The 19,445-nt window shown below is 38.1% G+C and overlaps 1 protein-coding gene across 2 annotated transcripts in view; it reads left to right on the forward strand.

The window, feature by feature from the left end:
* The window catches only part of WWOX (WW domain containing oxidoreductase), a 915,638-nt gene that overhangs the window by 258,159 nt on the left and 638,034 nt on the right, over window positions 1-19,445 (forward strand). For both annotated transcript variants that reach the window (XM_012749330.3, XM_012749333.2), the window contains exons 7-8: window positions 7,104-7,289; window positions 13,023-13,287. In XM_012749330.3, the coding sequence (XP_012604784.1) occupies window positions 7,104-7,289; window positions 13,023-13,287 (451 nt within the window). The remainder of the gene's footprint in view (window positions 1-7,103; window positions 7,290-13,022; window positions 13,288-19,445) is intronic.

Here is a 19,445-nt window from a genome sequence, read left to right on the forward strand (position 1 = left end):
ACAGTAGCAACAAAGAAAATAAAATGTCTAGGAATATATTTAATCAAAGAGGGGAAAACGTCTATAGGGAGAACTGTGAAACACTGAGGAAGAAAATAGCAGAGAATGTAAATAAATGGAAAAACATACCATGCTCATTATCGGAAGAATCAACATTGTTAAAATGTCTATACTACGCAATGTGATTTACAGATTCAATGCAATCCCCATTAAAATACCAACACAATTTTTTGCAGATCTAGAAAAAATAATTGTGCACTTCATATGGAACTAGAAAAGACCCTAGATAGCCAAAACAACCTTAGGCAAAAAGAACTAATTGGGAGGCATCACTTTATCAGAATTCAAGCTATACTACAAGGCTATAGTAACCAAAACAGCCTGGCATTGGGACAAGAATAGGCCAATGGATTAGAGAACCTGATATAAAACCATCCTCATATTGTCATCTGATCTTTTACAAAGTATACAAAAACCTACAATGGAGAAAAGAATCCCTATTCAATAAATGGTGGTGGGAAAATTGGATAGCCACATGTAGAAGACTCAAATAGGATCCACACTTCTCACCACTCACAAAAATTAATTCATGTTGGATAAACAGACTTAAACCTAAAGTATGAAACCATAAGAGTTCTAGAAGAGGTTGTAAAAACTCTTATAGAATCAGCTTAGGCAAAGAATTTATGAAGCAGACTCCAAAAGCAATCACAACAACAACAAAAATAAATAAATGGGACCCGGTTAAATTAAAAAGCTTCTATACAGCCAAGGAAACAATCAATAGAACAAATAGACAACCTACAGAATGGGAAAAAAATATTTGCTTGCTATATATCCCATAAAGGGCTAATAACCAGAATCTACAAAGAACTCAAGCAAATCAGTGAGAAAACATCAAACACCCCCATTAAAAAATAGGCAAAAGATATGAACAGAGGCTTTTCAAAAGAAGATAGACTAATGGCCAATAAACATATGAAAAACATGTTCAATGTCTCTAATCATCAGGGAAATGCAAATCAAAACCAAATGAGGTATCACCTAATTCCAGTAAGAATGGCTTTTATCAAAAAAATTCCAAAACAGATGCTGGTGTGGAGGCAGAGAGAAGAGAACACTCATACACTGTTGGTGGGACTACAAACTAGTACAACCTCTATGGAAAATACTATGGAGATACCTCAGAGAACTTAAAGTTGACCTACCATTTGATCCAGTACTCCCACTACTAGGTATCTACCCAAAGGAGAATAAGTCATTTTATAAAAAAAGACATTTGCATTTCAATGTTTATAGCAGACCAATTCACAATTGCAAAGATGTGGAAACAACCCAAGTGCCCATCAGTCCATCAGTGGAGTAATAAAATGTGGTATATGTGGTATATGTACACCATGGTGTATTACTCAGTGATAAAAAAAAAATGGCAAACTAATACCTTTTCTAACAACCTTGATGGAACTCGAGACTATCCTCCTAAGTGAAGTATCACAAGAATGGAAAAACAAACACTACATGTACTCACTATTAAATTGGAACTAAATGATCAACATTTATGTGTGCATATGGTAATAAAATTCAGTGGAAATCAAGCAGGTGGGAGGAGAGGGGGGGAAGGTATGGGTAAATTCACACCTAATAGGTACAATGCACAGTATTTGGGTGATGGACACACTTACAGCTTTGACTCAAACTGATCCCAACCATAGCACCATGGTTAGGTTTTATTAGGTGATAGTTTGGAAAATAGATGAGGCAATGGAATGAATGAGATAATTTTTCAGTCCAACTCAGATTACCCAGTGACAGTGAGATTTATATGAATACTTATAAGGATAGTGATTCAATACTTTTTTTCTAATTATAAAATTAATTTATGCTTTCTGACAAGCATTTAAAGAATTAATAACAGTAATTCTTCATAAACTCTTGCAAAAAAAAGAAGAAATACGTCCCAACTGACTCTATGAAGCCAATATTGCTCTGATGCCAAAACCAGACATAGACATTACAACAAAAGAAAACTATAGACCAGTGTCACTTTATGAATATTGATGAAAAATCTTCAACAAAATACTAGCAAGCCAAGTGCAGTTTATACTTTTAAAGAGGATTATATACCATGATTAAGTGGAATTTACCCAAGGAATTCAAGGTTGGTTTAACATTAAAGAATCAGTCAGTATAATACATCATAACAGCTGAATAAAGAAACATCTTGGTTGGGCACAGTGGCTCACACCTTTAATCCTAGTACTTTGGGATTCTGAGGCAGGAGGATGGCTTGAGGCAAGGGGTTTGAGACTAGCCTGAGGAGCATAGCGAGACCTGTCTCTACAAAAAATAGAAAATTTAGTTGGGTGTTCTGTTGTGTGCCTGTAGTCCCAGCTATTTGAAAGGCTAAGTCAGGAAGATCCCTTGAGCCCTGCAATGAGCTACGATGACACCACTGTACTGTAGCCCAGGCAACAGAGTGAGACCCTGTCTCACAAAAGAAAGAAACCAACCAAAAAAGAAAAAAGAGAGAAAGAAAGAAAGAAATGAAAGAAAAGAAAGGAAGCATCTCAAAAAGCATACAAAAGAAAAATCATTTAAAAAAGGTCCAACACTGTTTCATGATGAAAACCTTTAGCAAACTTGGAATAGGAAGGCATTTTCTCAACTTGATAAAAACATCTATGAAAAACCCACAGCTAGCATCATCCTTAATTATGAAAGACTGAGTGCCTTCCCCCTAAGATCAGGAAATAGGTGTATTATTCACTCTTAGAACTTTCATTTAATATTCTACTAAAAAGCCTAGCTATGGCAGTTGGGCATAAAACCAAAACAAACCCAAAAACAACCAAAAGAAAAATGTAAGCCATCCAGATTGGAAAGAAAGAAGTAAAACTATCTTCATTTGCAAGAGAAATTACCTTCTATGTAGAAAATTCTAGGAAATCCATTTAAGAACTATTAAAACTAATAAGTTTAGCTGGGTTGCAGGATAAACACTTAATATGCATAAATCAATTGTATTTTTATTTATTAGCAATGAAGACATCCCATGTTCATGGATCAGAAGACTTACTATTCTTAAGAAAACTGTACTCCCCAAATTATCTCCAAATTTAGTGCAATCCCTATCAAAATTCTAGTTGCTTTTTTTTTTTTGCCAAAATTGAAAAGCTGAAACTAAACTTTATATGTGAATACAAAGAACCTCAATAACAAAACAAGCTTGAAAAAAAATAAAGTTGGAGGATGTCCGTTTCCCAGTTTCACAACTTACTGTAAATCTTCAACAATAAAGACAGTGTCATACTGGCATAAGGATAGACATATAGATAATAGAACAGAATTGAGAGTCCAGAAATAAATCCTTACATGTGGTAAGTTGGTTTTCAACAAGGGTGCCAAAACAATTCAATGAGGAAAGAATACTTCAACAAATGATTCTGGAACAGCTGTATATCCATATGCAAGAGAATGAAGTTAGATCACTTGCATACACCATACAAAAGTAGCAAAAAGTGGGCCATATACTTAAATGTAAGAGCTAAAACTATACAAGCCTTAAAATAAAACATAGGAGTATATGTTTGTGTTGTTGGGTTAGGCAATGGTTTCTTAAATAAAGCCCCAAAAGCATAAGTGACAAAAGAAGGGGGGAGGAGATAAATTGGATTTTGTCAAAATGAAAAGCTTTTGTGCTTCAAATGATACCATCCAGAAAGTGTATAGATAATCTACAGAATGGGAGAAATATTTACAAATTTTATATTTAATTAGAGTTGTATCTAGAATAAAGGACTTTTATAATTCAATAATAAAAGATAACTCAGTTAATAAATGAGCATAGGATCTGAATAGACATTTTTCCAAAACAGATACATGAATTGCCAATGAGCACATAAAAAGATGCTCAACTCATTAGTCATTAGGGAAATGCAAATAAAAACTACAATGAGATACCACTTAATGCTCACTACTACGGCTAAAATAAAAAGATAAATATACAGAAAAATGTGGATACATTAGAATTCTATTACATTTCTGATGGGAATGTAAAAATATGCAGCCACTTTGGAAAACAGTTTGGCAGTTCCTCAAAAAGTTAAACATTCAGTTACCATATGACCCAGCAATTTCACTCCTGGGTGTATTATCAAGAAAAATTAAAACTTGTATTTCCACAGTATCTTGTAAATGAATGTTCATAGTCTCAATATTCATAATGGCCAATTAAGTGGAAATAACCCAAATGTCCATCAACTGGTGAATGGATAAACTAAATATGGTATATTCATACAATGAAATATTTTTGCCCATAAAAAGGAATGAAGTACTGATACATGCTACAGCATGGATGAACCTTGCAAACATCTTGCCAAGTGAAAGAAGCCAATCACAAAAGACCCCGTATTGTATGATTCCTTTTAGTATATGAAATGTCCAGAAAGTAGATTGCTGGGGTTTGGAGGATGGAAACATGGGTCGATAGGGGATGGTTAGTGATTGCTATATATATATATATATATATATATATATATATATATATATATATTTTTTTTTTTTTTTTTGAGTAATGGAAATGCTGTAAAATTAGAATGCAGGGATAGTTGCATAACTGTGAATATACTAAAACCATTGAATTGTACACTTTAAATGGGTGAATTTTAGTCAACAGAGTGAACAGACAGCCTATAGAATAGGAGAAAATATTTGAAAACTATGCATGTGACAAAGGACTAATATCCAGAATCTATCAGGAACTCAAACAACTCAACAAAACAAACAAACAAACAAAAACAAATAGCCCATTAAAAAGTGGCAAAAGATATGAATAGACATTTTTTAAAAGAAGATATACAAATGGTCAACCAGCATACGAAAATATGCTCAATATCACTAATCATCAGAAAAATGTAAATTAAAACCACAACGAGATACCTTCTTACACCAGTCAGAATAGCTATTATTCAAAATTCAAAAATAACAGATAGTGGTGAGGATACAAAGAAAAGGGAATGCTTATATGCTGTTGGTGGGAATGTAAATTAGCACAATTCTACACAACAGTGTGGTGATTTCTCAAAGAAATAAAATTAGAACTACCATTTGATCCAACATGGGTATATACCTAAAGGAAAAGAATGTGAACCTTTCTAATTCTTATGATATACATTTTCAACTTAATATCCAGAGTACAGGAACATATATTCCTACTAGCTATGTAATAACATAATAATAACATTATGAATAAATGTGCTGATACAATAGAAACTATTTTATTAATTTTTACTACTAATGTAGTTGAACATGTTAAGTATTGCACTGGTCATTTGTGATCCAGTTATATAGAATTTTTAACATCTTTGTCAATATTTCTGTTAGATTCTTAGAATGTGTTTCTCTTATTAATTTGTAAGAATTCTTTATATAGTAAAACATATGGAGCCTCTATATCTTCGCATATATTTGCCATTTTGTTTCTCTTTATTTTTTTTTCAGATAACAGATTATTTTAATTTTTATAGATACTTTTCTTTGTTTGCCATTATTGTATACAAACATGTATTTTTTAGCAACTTGCAACTTTTAGGCTATGATCTCTCATGAGGGGAATAAGATCAGTTTGTGGCAAATAGTGATAGATCTATGAAAAATTTCTGTGAAAACACTGAATTTTTTTAGATGAAAATATAGATAAGATTTTACTTCCTATATCACATAGGAAATACTACCTGCAAGCAATTGCCATGGAATCTGAACTATGTGAGGAAGCAACACCATCAGTATCCAGTCCCTCATTTTATAGTAAGGAATTAGAAGCTCAAAGACCTTGTTGGGTGATTTGTCTGAAACTGGGACAAAAATGCAGATCTTTGAATCTTAATCCAGCACACCTGTAAACCCTCACCCTGTCTATTTCTCTTTTATTTGATATTTTACATAAATTTCTAAAATGCTTGTTTTCCCTGTAAAATATTTATTTAATTGCATGTTTTCCTTATCACAAAGATAATACATGTTAATTATGGAAAAATGAAAAAAATACATATAAACTTAGAAATAAGACAATTTAAGACACAACCCGCCTCTACAGACAATAACTCTGAACATTTTTATATATTTTTCATTACCATTCTCTCTCTCCCATATCTGTGTTCGTGTGTGCGTCTGTGGGTAATCGTACAATATTTTATATTTTGTTTTATAACATGAATGTTTCAGACAGGTTCACTAGATTTGTTTGTTATTTTAATGTCTGCATAGTATTTCATCATGTGGGTATATTCTAGTTTACTTAATAATTTCCCAATTGGATATTTAGTTTACTTCTACTTGTTGCTTTTATGTTGCAATTATAAACACTGTGGATAGCCTTGAATATATTTCATTGTTCAATTCTTATTAGTATATTAGGATAATTTCAGACAAGTAAAATTTCTTTATGAGAATTTAAGATTTTGATTCATGTAAATAGCTTATTTTGTTAAAAATTGTATTATGGTCAAATTCAATATTTACAAATAAGAGAGAATATTATAACAGACTTGCAGTCATCTATCTGCAGGTGCTTATTTCTGAAATGTGGATTTAATCTGACATCTAAAAAGAATATTGTATATTTAAACAATGTGTGCTTGTCTCTTCAGACAGAACATTTCCCCTTTGATATGTTTGCCTGGTACCTACTAAGATCTGGGTCCTGTGTCCCGACTTTTTTACTGCATATTTTCTCCTTTATCCCTCACATCTGTTTTAAGGGCTATTTTGATTTATAAAGAAGGTGACAATTGGATGAATTAGGAAGCACAGACCTAATCAGGTGGTAGAACCTGGGTTCCAACTAGGGTGACCAGCTCATTCCGGTTTGTCTGGTGCTGTCCTGGTTTGTAGTACTGAAGCTCCTGTGTCCTAGGAACACTGTCATTCCCCAGCAATGCAGGACAGTTGCCTTCTCAAAGTGATACAACGTTCTAGGGTATTCCATTTCTAAATGATGGGCATCTTGAAAACAGGGAAGGAATTGGTTATACCTGAGGGAACTTGGATTATCCTTGGTTTTAGAGTGTTTATATCCACATAATGTTGAGTATTTTATTTTTCAGGTCTCTTCATGTGCTCGTGTGCAATGCAGCGGCTTTTGCTCTACCCTGGAGCCTGACAAAAGATGGCCTGGAAACCACCTTCCAGGTGAATCACCTGGGGCACTTTTACCTCGTCCAGCTCCTGCAGGATGTGTTGTGCCGCTCGGCCCCTGCCCGTGTCATTGTGGTCTCTTCAGAGTCCCATAGGTGGGTTAACATTTGATGTTTTTTCACTTATCCCCTTTCTTGCACCAGCTAACATTTCTGCAAGGTTCTCTTTCCAAAAATGATTTTGATTAGTCCTACTTGGAGAAGTGTGGATGTACCCAACCTGCCTTGCTTTTTCCAGTCTGTCTTCAGTTTTTCCAGGTCTTTTTGTGTGTCCCTGTGATTGTGGGGGATCGTTTGGGGGGACTGTCTATAGCGATGTAGATTGTTTTTACAACTATACTTCGAGCTCCTCATTGATTTCGCTTGGAGATGGAATAATAATTGATTAAATCTGAATGGCATGACCTTTATTGATTTGTAATTCAACAACTTCAACATCTTACCAAGAAGAATGTGCAGTTATTCTAGCAGGAGAAACAATGCAATTAAAGACTGTGAGATGAAATCCAATTGTTTTATAATGAGAAATTAGGGAATTCAATGCAGACATTAGCTGTGTAATTGTAGAAAGGGAAGTACTGTAGTTAGAGCATATTAGAAATCTGGCCATGCCTCTTTTGGTTAAAATTTCAATTAAAACATCAGATGGCACTTCTTTTCTATTACCATTAGGAGAATATTCAATTGACTAAAAAGACATTTGAAAATTTCATCGTATTTTCAGCATATTTGTTTCTGGAGTTGTATAAACAACTATTTGTCTAAAGAGAAGTACTCAGAAAAGACAAAGGACTTGCTGGGCGAGGCTAGATTTAATACTTGTTGGGGAGATTTCTTTGTCGAATTTTCTTGGTGTGGGAGCTGGGGGGTAGAGGGAAGAGCTTTCACTCTTAGCAAGTAGCTGGGGAAAAAAAATAATGTGCAAGGGCCTATTTTTTTCTCCTCCTTTTCCGTCTTAAGTCCTGAAATGTTTTAGTGACCCAGAATGAAGCTTATTTTTTTAATCATACTTCCATAAAATGTAACCCCTGGGACTTGGAAGAGAGAGACCAGCCAAGGGTTAGCTTGAACCCTTTATCACTCCCAAACACAGGGGCTTATGGTATAAGTGACACACTGCAGATAGATTTACTTTTACCATTTTAAATTTATGATGGCTGAAATGAAAGGAAAATGCCAGTAATAATCCTCCCCCGTGTTAAAAGACGTGAAACATCTAGTAATTAGGTGGTAACAAAATCTGGACAGCCTTATCTTTGCAAATCACACCAGGTTTCTGAAAGAGAGTGGAGTGGCCCTGGAAAGGAGCGAGGGAGGCTACCGCGGGGGCAGGCGGGAGAGAGAGCTCCGGAAATAAATCTGCCAGCCCCAATCGTTTACCAGATGTGGAGGGCACCGCGGGATATGTTTAAATGAGCTGGTATTTAATGGGAGATTATGTCGAATTGTCAGCTGCTCACTTTCCTTTGTAAATCTGTATCTCAAATGGTATTTTGTGTGACATCTTTGTTCTCTCCTTAACTACAATGTAATTCATGCCAACCTTGGAGATCTTGAATCTTAATTTCATTAAAAAGATGATTTTGGGAGGAAGGGCCTTGATGTCCTGAATTAGATCTGTTTCAGTCTAGAGGCAAGGCCTTCCTGAAGTGTGTTGTCAGGTGCCCTCCTGTCTGATGACAGGTTTTCTGCTTTCCAGTTTTTCTTTGCACATTATTAAAGGGTATTTTTACAAAATGCAGATTCCCCCAAACTGGCTTGTGCATTACACTTGTGCCGCATCTCTTGGTAGCTGAGAGAGAGCGTGGGTACTTGGTGCAGGCAGCCCACGAAAGCACTTTCTCAGAACCCAGAGCCCTAAACCATGTTGTAAAATGCAAGTGTTGATATCTAATTACCTTCATAAACCTTGGCGGAATCTCGTCGTTGGAGTCAAGACCCCCTGTTAGGGGAAAAATAAAGTCCTATGTTTACAGAAAATATTATACTAGACTGCCCCAAGGCAAAATATTTATTAGCCTTCCTGTGTCTTCACTGTGTTTTAGTTACTTATCTGGAGTCTGAGCAGCGAATTGAGTTTCTGCATACCTAAAATACATCACATTGAAATGAGAACTTGACTTCCTTGCTGTGAAAAAATTTCAGATAACAATTAAAATAGAATGAAAAGCGCAGAGCGCTGGCTGAACAACTCTAAATGGCTGCAGCTGTGTTGAGTGCCAAATTGCTACACATACACACACACACACACACACACACACACACAATTTCTGATGCAAATTCAGTTCTATTCTTTGAACATGCTAGCTTTTGTCTGTATAGAATCTAGCCTAATTATTTTAGTTGGGGAATTTTAAAAAATCCTCAGTTAAAATAAAAAAAAGAACAGAGCAGTATATATAGAAATATGTGATGGGGGGTCCCCTCCAAAAGCAAATGCTAATGTCCACAGAGCAAATGTTAATATTTTAATGTACTAGGAAGGGAGAATTCTATTAGGATATTATTGTTTAGCTTTGCCAATTTTTCAACTTGAAAATAGAATAGGCAGCATTTGAAAAGTGGTTTTACTGCCTCTTGAGCTGAGAGGTGAACATGGTCGTTTTTCAGGAGGCCTGCCTTGGTTCAGAGGGACCAGAAGCTTGTCTACCCTTCCCACTTCCTGGAGGGCTGTCAGGGCAAGCTGATCAGACCTTAAAATGGGTTTTCTGCCTTGTTGGCTGTGGGGAAGAAAATCAGGAGTCAGCTTTATAAGAGAGGGCTGTTTGCAGAGGGTGCACCTGATATTTAGCAACTGGTGCTTCTCCATCTTGAAACTATCAACCTTCTTCCATCCAGTTTCTCATTATGGCGTGTGTGTGTGTGTGTGTGTGTGTGTGTGTGTGTGTGTGTGTGCCTTTTTTTCTAGATTAGAGACTAGGAAGGAATGACTTTTCTTTTATTCAAAGTTTAATCTACCTACTCTTTCCTAATAATGAAATACCTCTGTGTCATCCTTATCCTTAAAACCCAAAGCATGGAATTCTAATTCTAAACAGTAGAAAGCTACTGGGGACAGTGGCCTGTGCCTGTAGACTTAGCTATTCGGAGCCTGAGGCAGGAGGAGCCCTTGAGCTCAGGAGTTCAAGACCAGCCTGATCAACAGAGCGAGTCCTTGTCTCTAAATACAATAGCAGCAACAACAAAAAACAAAAAAAACCTGAAACATTAAAAAGTGCTGCATATAAATATTAATGAAGAACACAGAAGAGTTGAACCTAGTGGTGAATTTTGCTTTTCAAGCAACACTCGAAACAAGGCTTTTTATAATGAGGGGAACTTGGACTTTGGTTTGGAATTCCACACCCATGATCAAACTTCAGTTCTCTGATCCTATATTTAGTCCCTGTTGTGTGTCAGGCACTGTATTAGGCAACATGCAAGAGTCTTACGGTCTACTTTCTGTACATTCACAGTCTAGTGTTGAAACCAGGTGACAAAATGACTTTCAATCTGGTGTGGTGACAACAGAGGCACTATGGACAGACAAAACACAAAGGTAGCACTGCTACTTTTGTTACTGATCTTGGAGGGGTAGCAGTATCATCGAATACTAGAAATCATGTCATGGATTGGGTCCTAGAGAGGAGATACTTAATTTGTATGGAAACATGTATTTCAATGTGCTTTGCAGGACTTCTTTCACTCTCTCCCCTACTGACACTCAAGAAATCCTTGTGACATCTAGCTATGGGGGAGTTAGTTAGAGACAGCTTCCTGGAAGAAGTAGCCCCTAAGTTGGGTTGTGCTGAACCAATATGCCAAGCAGTAGTTAATGAAAGAAGAGTGGAGAGTGGGAGTGAAGGGTGTTATATTTGTTCCATACCTTTGACATATTGTCTAAATCCTTGATTCTCCTTTCTACCCTAAGTAGATAGAGTTTCCAAGCCATCTCTCGTAGCTTGGATCATTAAGTTCTCAACTCAGAAGTTCCTTTTTGTGACAACTCTTCTGTAACACATTATTGCTATGTTGAAATAAAGTTCTGAAATAATATAACTTCCCTGTACAAATATATTTTTAATTCAGTATGATAGCTTGACTGTAATGTAAAGAAAAAATAAATGTGAAACAAAGTAGCAAGTGTTTCAACATGTAAATGCTTGGGCAGGACCACAGGAAAGATAATCAGATATGTGTGCCCGTGCATAAATCACCTCCAGTGTGACAATAACAAATGCAGACTGTTAACAGGTGTGTGGTATTGCAGACTCCAGTAGCACCACATCGAGTCAAGCCTCACCCTCCCAAGAAACCCACAAAATCTGAAAGTGCATTCATTCTTCATTTACAGAGTTGTTGCACTACACTCCTGGAAATTCAGCGGATGTTAAAGCTGCACATAGATTAAAAAAGCACAGTTAGGCTCTAGGCTCAGATAATTACACACAGGCTTTTCATCTGCAGGAGCGTCCAGTGAGGCAGTCTTGTTGAGCAAGATTCCACCTGCATTGCAGGGCACTTGCCATCCCTGGCCCCCACCAGCAATCAAGATGACAACCAGAAAAAGGTCCCCATTCATTTTCAAATTTCCTGCCAAGTTTCACTGCCTTCCAATATCAAGCTTGGAAGTCTGGCTCTTGCTGTGGTTTCGGGACTTGGAGACAGGCAGTCAACAATTAGTCTCAAGGTCTCATTGCTGTATCCTTGATGAGGGCTCTGGCCACCGGCTTTGTTGATAACTTCAGAGCAGCAATGTCAGTTAACACTGGAAATTGGATGTCACTGACTGAGTCCTGGAGAAGGGATATTTGATTTCCATTAAAATGTGAATTTCATCTGCCCTTGTGATACTTTTCTTGGTTTTAGCCCAACCCGAACTGTTCATATTAAGGAACATTAGGATTATTCCATAATTTTCGTTTTACCTTTTGCTTTTTGATTTCCATAGCCATTTTCTAGAGTATTGTCACTGTGCTTCCTTATTGCCCAGTGCCCACAATTAATGGAATGAAGCAAAATATGAGGTGTCCTTTAACAAAGATGAGACTGTCTGGAAAATTCCTTTTGTTTGTGATAAACTATTTTTTTTTTAAGGGCAGTCACTACTTTGTTGTTATTTAAGAGAGAGAGAGAAGGGAAGAGAGAAAGAAACAAACAGCTGGTGTTTAACGACTCCGTCAGACCCAATTATAAAACATCAACTAGTTACTTTGATTTGTGTGCGTCCATGCCATGGGTATACTTAAAAACAGTAGACTGTGCCAGAACTCGTTTTGGCTTTGTTTACATTTATCTTTTAAACGTATAAGACTATTGATGGTACCTCAACAAGGTTATAACCCCTTTATAATCATTAATTTTTAATGTGCAAAAGAGTCTTGGAGGCAGCAAGACTCATCTATATTTACTTGGATGCTCAAATGAAAACATACAGGACTCAAGCATTGGCCATCATAATCCGGGAAAGCCCCGTCAAAGGTTAGGAATGTGGTATCTTTCTGTTTCCAAAAGCAGCAGCCCTTTATTTAAGATGCTTTTCTATTTAATTTAATTATCTATGAACTTCCTGTTGAAGGTTTTGAAAAATATATGTTAGGAGCTGGGGAAGTTTAGCATGTTAAGGCTACTACGCTTAAGAGTGTGGGCATTTACTGAAAGTCTTATCTTTGGATCCAATTGGTTGATATTGTTAAGTCACCTTTGTCTATTTTTAAGGGAGACTTTGTCTTGATGTATGTGTGATTGAGTTTTTAGTAGTTACTACGTAGTTTCCTCAGATTTCTAATAAAAATAAAAACATGGAAGGTCAGAGCTCAGTTGCTTCACGTCATATTTCCTATCTTTTAGATTTACAGATATTAACGATTCTTCAGGAAAATTGGACTTTGATCGCCTTTCTCCATCAAAAAATGACTATTGGGCCATGTTGGCTTACAATAGGTCCAAGCTCTGCAATGTCCTCTTCTCCAATGAGCTGCACCGTCGCCTCTCCCCACGTGGGGTCACGTCCAACGCAGTGCATCCCGGAAATATGATGTACTCCTCCATTCATCGCAGCTGGTGGGTGTACACGCTGCTGTTTACCTTGGCCAGGCCTTTCACCAAGTCCATGGTAAGTGAACGGCTTCTAGCGTTTAGCGCCATAAAAACCGTTAGTGCGTCTCTCAGGACGGGTCCTGGAGAAACCCAGACACCTTTCTCCACCCACTGGTCTCTTGTAAGGATGAGTCTGGTCCTAACAACAGCATTGTCAGGTTGTTAGAGCCATTGGAAAGGGCTCTTGACCGCGTTTCCATGGGCTTTAGATTAAATTTGTTGCTTTAAAGGTGTCTCGGAGGGCTGGATAGAAGATGTGGTTTTTCAATACTGTGTTTAGTCTGGCTGAAATTCTTGATGGAAATGATGATTTGTTTTCTTTTGATGTGATTTTCTTGGTTTTTGATTCAGAAACTTTGGAAATCTGTTTTGTTGAGTGCAGCACTTGAAACCTGTTTTATGTTAGGAGGTGAAAAAAAGTATTAATAGATTTGTGACTATTGAATTGTTGGCAGATATGATTCCTTTGTTTTCATTGAGAACCTGTGTCTGCTGTTCTAATTTTTTCTTTAATGGGTGTAAATCTCTCTCAGAAAATCCTTCAATGACTAGAAGTGTGCTTTATTCTTCACTTCCCCAAACACAGATCATTTTGGATGAAGCACACTACCCTGCTTAGGTTTAGAAATATTCACACACGTGGCTATGAGTTTTTGGATTTTTGATGGTCATTTATCAGCCATATTGAGAAACTTCTTCCATGAAACATTCAGTAGGAAGTAATTTGAATGAAGTATGTATATTTTACACAATACATTTGGTAGATTTCTTTTCTAAAAGTACAGGCCTTCAAAAATGTTTTCCTAGTAATGGACACCCATATTCTAGTTATCCAAGCATAACATCTACTCCACAGAAATTACTCTTTTCCCAAACACGTTTTGGCCTTTAGAAGTAATCACAAGTCAGACCGTCAGCCTCCAGCTGACGTCACAGCCTCTGAATGCTGTCTGCCACCTTCTCTTGCATACATTCCCACCTGTTATCCTTAACGTTCATGTTGTTTAAAACGCCATCAAAATCTCCTGAACTGCTTAGGAGGAAATAAGTGCATGTTTTATTTTAATCACTCAAGTGACTTTTATGCAAAGTAAACAGATGTAGTCCGAGAGTTGAATACTTCAGATCAGAGGAGTTGGAGTGAATGATCTATGGAGAGTGGTTCTCCATGTTGCAGGGTGGAGTTGACATCTAGCAAGCAAACGAGTGACCCTTCTGCAGGTGGGTCACAGGTTTCTGAAATTTCCCAGTCACTTCACTCTCGATGATTGCATAAGAGCAGGCTCTCCGCAGGGTGACTTTGACCCTAATTATGCCTCAGACTCTGTTACGTCCATTGGTTTATATGAAAAGGAGTTATATCGTTCTGAACCGGGCTCTAGTGCCATTGAAATGATGAATTGTTCAAATTTACCATGGCGAAGAGGAAAGAGGTTCATTCTTTCCTGTTTTCTGCTGACCCAGTGCCTTCATGACCAACAAGACCAGTCATCAAACATAATTTGTAATCTTTGGGTCTTGAGTCTTCTCGCTTGTATTTCTTCATTGGTGGGAGCTAAGGAACTCCTTTCTATGACGCCAGAAAGTTTTGTTTTCTTGTTTTTCCGGAATGTCCCTAATCAGGGAACTGTGATGGGAAAGACTTGGTGGTGGATCTGTGACTGCACAGAATCTGGTGGAAGGGGATGTAAACTTCTCACCATCTAAATGGATGAAGATTTGTTGACAGAAAATAGTAGAAACTGTTATTCTGTCATCTAATCCCAGAGCTCAGGGACTATGGACAAGGACAGATGGGAGAAGAAGAGAAATACACAAAATAAGTAAAATAAAGGTGGGATGAATATTTTTGTGTGTTGGGGAAGAGTCAGTTATTGTCTAATATCTAATGTAAACTGTGCTTAGTTAGCAAAATTGGGCTTGATTATTGGCTCATTGGACCTAACAGGAGACTTTCTGAAAAGTGCCAGCAAATGAAGTAGGGCAGGCAACTGTGGGGGCTCTCAACTTACTTGTGAGATTCACAGACAGTCATTTCCCTTTCAGTAACATGTAGGATACTGTGTATTTAAGAGAGGATTCAGCATGAATGTAGACCTGGGGTTGGTCAATTTCACTAGTAGCATAGATTGCACTGATTGGAAAAGTCACCCTCTGTGCTGTCTTCTGTAGGTATCTTAGATTTGCTTCCATTACGGTAAGGCATTTTTTCTTGGACAGAGGGTGCACTTCTGACATTTCAGTACAAACACCTTTTGGGACGTAAACCATGGGGTTGCATGCCCGTTCCTGTGGAGAAAAATCTAACCTGCCATTCTGCTTCTGTAAACTCTGCTCGCTCAACCCTACTCCCTCCCCTCGCTGGCGCCACTCTGTAACTCCCCAGCCGTTAGTCCTTGGAAATTACTGACCAAGATTAGAAGTTCCCGACATTAGCTAATGTGGTACATGTTTGTGCAAGGTCAAAGCCCATGAAACTTTCCCCCCACCCTGTGACCCCTAGCCACCTGCGTGTGGTTTCTGTCTATAAAAATCCTAAGGAAAAAAGGGCTGGTGCGACAGCTTCACTGTACGCCCCTGCGCGCTGGTAAATGAATCCACCTCATGCTATTGCATCAAGTCTCTGGACTCTGAGTTTTTTTTGAGCGGTCGTCTCTCCCCTACACGGGCTGTACATTTCTGCGGCCCAACATTCCCACTCCACATAAAGGTTGAATTTCCAAGTCTGATGAAGAAGCTTAGCCCCCATGCCATCTCCCATCCCCAGATGGCTGGTGCTGTGCTCTGTTTGTGCCACCAGCTTCATCATCTACATTTCACCTTGGAGAAAGCATTTTCCTTTTGACTTGCACATTGCTGGAGTTCCATTGCTTGTGGTCAAGGGAACAAGAAATACACACCAGCCTTGTGCTCTGAAGCCTGCCTTCATTTCCCCACTGCAGCCGGCTCCCTTAAGTATTAAACAGCAGTATGCTAATATCAACGTCCCTTTTTTATTTGCTGTGACTTGCTGTGACTACGGTGATTTTAGTTACAGTAATTAGGTCACCCTTCATGGAGTCAGGCTATTTTAAGTGCCTCTTTAAGGAATATTGTTGCAGATCAGTAATTTTACAATTGGATGTTCTTGTGCAACTTTATTAAATGTAATCTGTCTTTTAAATGTTGCCCTTTTACAGTTATACATTTCTAATTGTTGCTGTAAATGCATTATCACTTTGAAATTAATTAATTTTTCCATTTTGGCCGCCTGCAGTATAATAATCACTAATGAGAAACTCATAGGATCAATTCTCAGCACAGCGACCCCTACTGGTAAATCCATGTCTCTGCCACCCCGTTCCTTTTATAGATCCAGAGGACTGGGTAAGTGTATTGGGGTGGGCCTGAAAAAGAAACGTTTGTCTCCTATCCCTCCAATTTATGATAAAATAAAATTAATGGATAAAAATGGAAATAGGTTAATTTTTAAATGTTGTTCAAGATAAGATGGAGGATTCTTCAAATAGCTGTTTCCAAAACATCTTCAAGGAAACTAAAGTCTGTTGAGTGCTTTCTAATAATGAAGTCACATCATGTGCACATCCTATGTTTACTCTCCAGTCTCTCTAGCTTCCTTTTATGCAATTAAGTTACTCTAAAATTATATTTTACACATGTATGCATTAATATGCATTGCAGGTTAGTATATATAATATATTTATGTAATACATACATATTGCTCTATGGGTTTTACTTCACAAAACCAGGCACTGTACTATCTGGTGACATAAGAGATGTTCAATGGTAATTTTGGCTATTTGCAGTTGTTGCTGTGTGTGATGACTTTGGGATCCTACCACACTTCCAAGTAACATGCAAACTGGCAATTCAGAGCAGATACCAGGATGCTTCACATATCAGCATATGTTTTCATTAATTTATCACAACAGTTCTCACAGCAGTGTCAGAACTATGATCTTCATTGGACAGTTGAAAAGCACAGAGAGCTCACCCAGCTTGTTTAAGAAAATGGTATTCCAGCCTTTGCAACCATCATTAGCTTCTCTCAGGGCCATTTACTTTGTCAAATGCAGCCTCGTGCCCCTGCCATGTATATCTAGTTGTGCAGTTATGTTTCCTTTTAAAAATGTTTGAGAGCACCTTCATAAAATTAGCCCCCTGCCTTTTTTTTTTTTCCACATAAGCTTTTGGTTCGGGTAAACAACATCTTCGCCAGAGTTCCTAGGGCCAAGCCAGCCCTTTGTGGATCAGTATGTAAATCTGAAGCTGAGCACAGTCACGTGCCTCTTGGGGTGTTTTGTGCAACCAAATATTTGTGTTGGCAGGTAACAGTAGAAAGAATATCATGTGTTAGGGTAGCAAGAGCTTAGCAGATGTTTTAGGGAACTGCATTTTCAAATCATTTTACATTAAAAAATGGCTTGGGTTTATAGAACTTCTGAAACGATTGGGTTACGTTTCCTGTGACCGTGTAAAGCCAGTCATTGTGCTGAGTTTTAACAGATGTGCAGCTACCCTGCTAATGGATGGGCCTGCAACGCTGGTTCTGTTGCAAAGTTATAAATTACAACTAGCAAAAGCACAAGATGTCATTCTTCTAACCTTCGTGAAAGCCAAACAGGGTAATTCTGCCCTTGAATAACCTGCTGCAGGGTGATTTATAGTTGTACAATTTAAAACATAATGAAGGAGATAATAGATGTTGATTTGTTCTTTAAATTAGTATTTTAGAAAAATACTTCTCCCCCTGTCCCCCTTTAAATATCTGCAGCTGACTACACTGTGAATCCCATCAAGGACAAAACCCCCATTGGAATCTTTACTGGTGCTTTGGCATAATTGCATACAAGGCACAGGGAGTAGAAAGCAGGGACTTCTTTCTTTTTGGAGGAGAAAATACAATTTTCAAAGCGGAAATTTCAGCATATTCTTTACTAATGTAAACATTTTGAGAGTCCCGAGTGAGGGTTGAGTTTTCTGGCTGCCTTGCTCTTGCCAGTCTAGGTACATTAGAAATTTAGACTCTTAGGATCCTTCCATGTCTGCGCCACACTCGAGCTTTCTTACAGCAGCCCCCACAGAAGGACTTGCTGGCTGGGCTCCTCTTCTTCCCATTGAGGCTGCCTTCCCGCAGCCTCAAACATGCTTCTTACTGTCCAGGGTTATCATTAGCATTAGTTTTATTAGTCGTCTCTCAGTTCTGTCCAGAGCTTTAAAGTTAACAGTGTTTACTTAGTCCAGAGGCCAATGGATATGGTAGGCTGGAAAAGAGCAAAGGGTTTGGAATCATTAGGCCTATATTAACACTCAGTCTCCCCAGTCCCCAACCACACACTTTTTAGTTGTATAATTTTGAAACGGTTTGGCTTTTCTGAGATTTGTTTTCTATACTGATTCAGATGCTTTGGGCCATAGGTTATTTATTAATACCTTCTTAAAGATGGTTGGCATAATAGAGGTTTTTCACATATAGTGAAAAGAGCTGAGGCAGCCAGGGGTGAGTGTGGCTACTAGATGGCCAGCTCCTTTGTGATGGTTTTGGCTTTCCCCTCATGCTTATAGGATGGCTGCAGCAGTACCTACCATTGCATCCTACATGAAAGGTCTGAAGGGAGGATGGGAAGGGTTAGTATCCTCCTGTCATGCCTCCCTCTTTTCCCAAAAAGGAGAACATTCTGTCTCAGAATTGTCCTCCTGAGCCAACTTCCCCTCAAATCCTTAATCCCAGGATTGAGTCACCTATTAATATCCTAGGTATAAGGGAGACTAGGAAAGTGCACAGCTGACATTTGGAGCCTCCCCATTTGGGGTGGGAGGCAAGCTCCGATGACAAGGAAAAGATGGGGTAATGGTTTTGCGCAGGCACCATTGAGCAGGTGTCCATATGGTTTTCACTTGTGTCAAATGGGAGTGCTATCTACTTTCTAGGGTGGTTGTGAGAGCAAGTGTGAATCTGGCAGAACGCACCTGCCTTATCTGGCCCCATCCACTTGGCCAGCCTTACCTGAAGCCACTTCTAGCCCCATGTTCCTTTCTTCCTCAGGCTTTGGGCACATATTGTTCTTCAGTCTAGAGCACTCCTCTCCTAATCACAGTTACTTTCTACTCATCCTTCAATACTCACTCCAAACATCACACTTCAATGAAGCATATTTGGTGTCTCAGATTAGA

This window comes from Microcebus murinus, chromosome 20 (assembly GCF_040939455.1).
Source record: "Microcebus murinus isolate Inina chromosome 20, M.murinus_Inina_mat1.0, whole genome shotgun sequence".
Lineage (NCBI taxonomy): Eukaryota > Metazoa > Chordata > Mammalia > Primates > Cheirogaleidae > Microcebus > Microcebus murinus.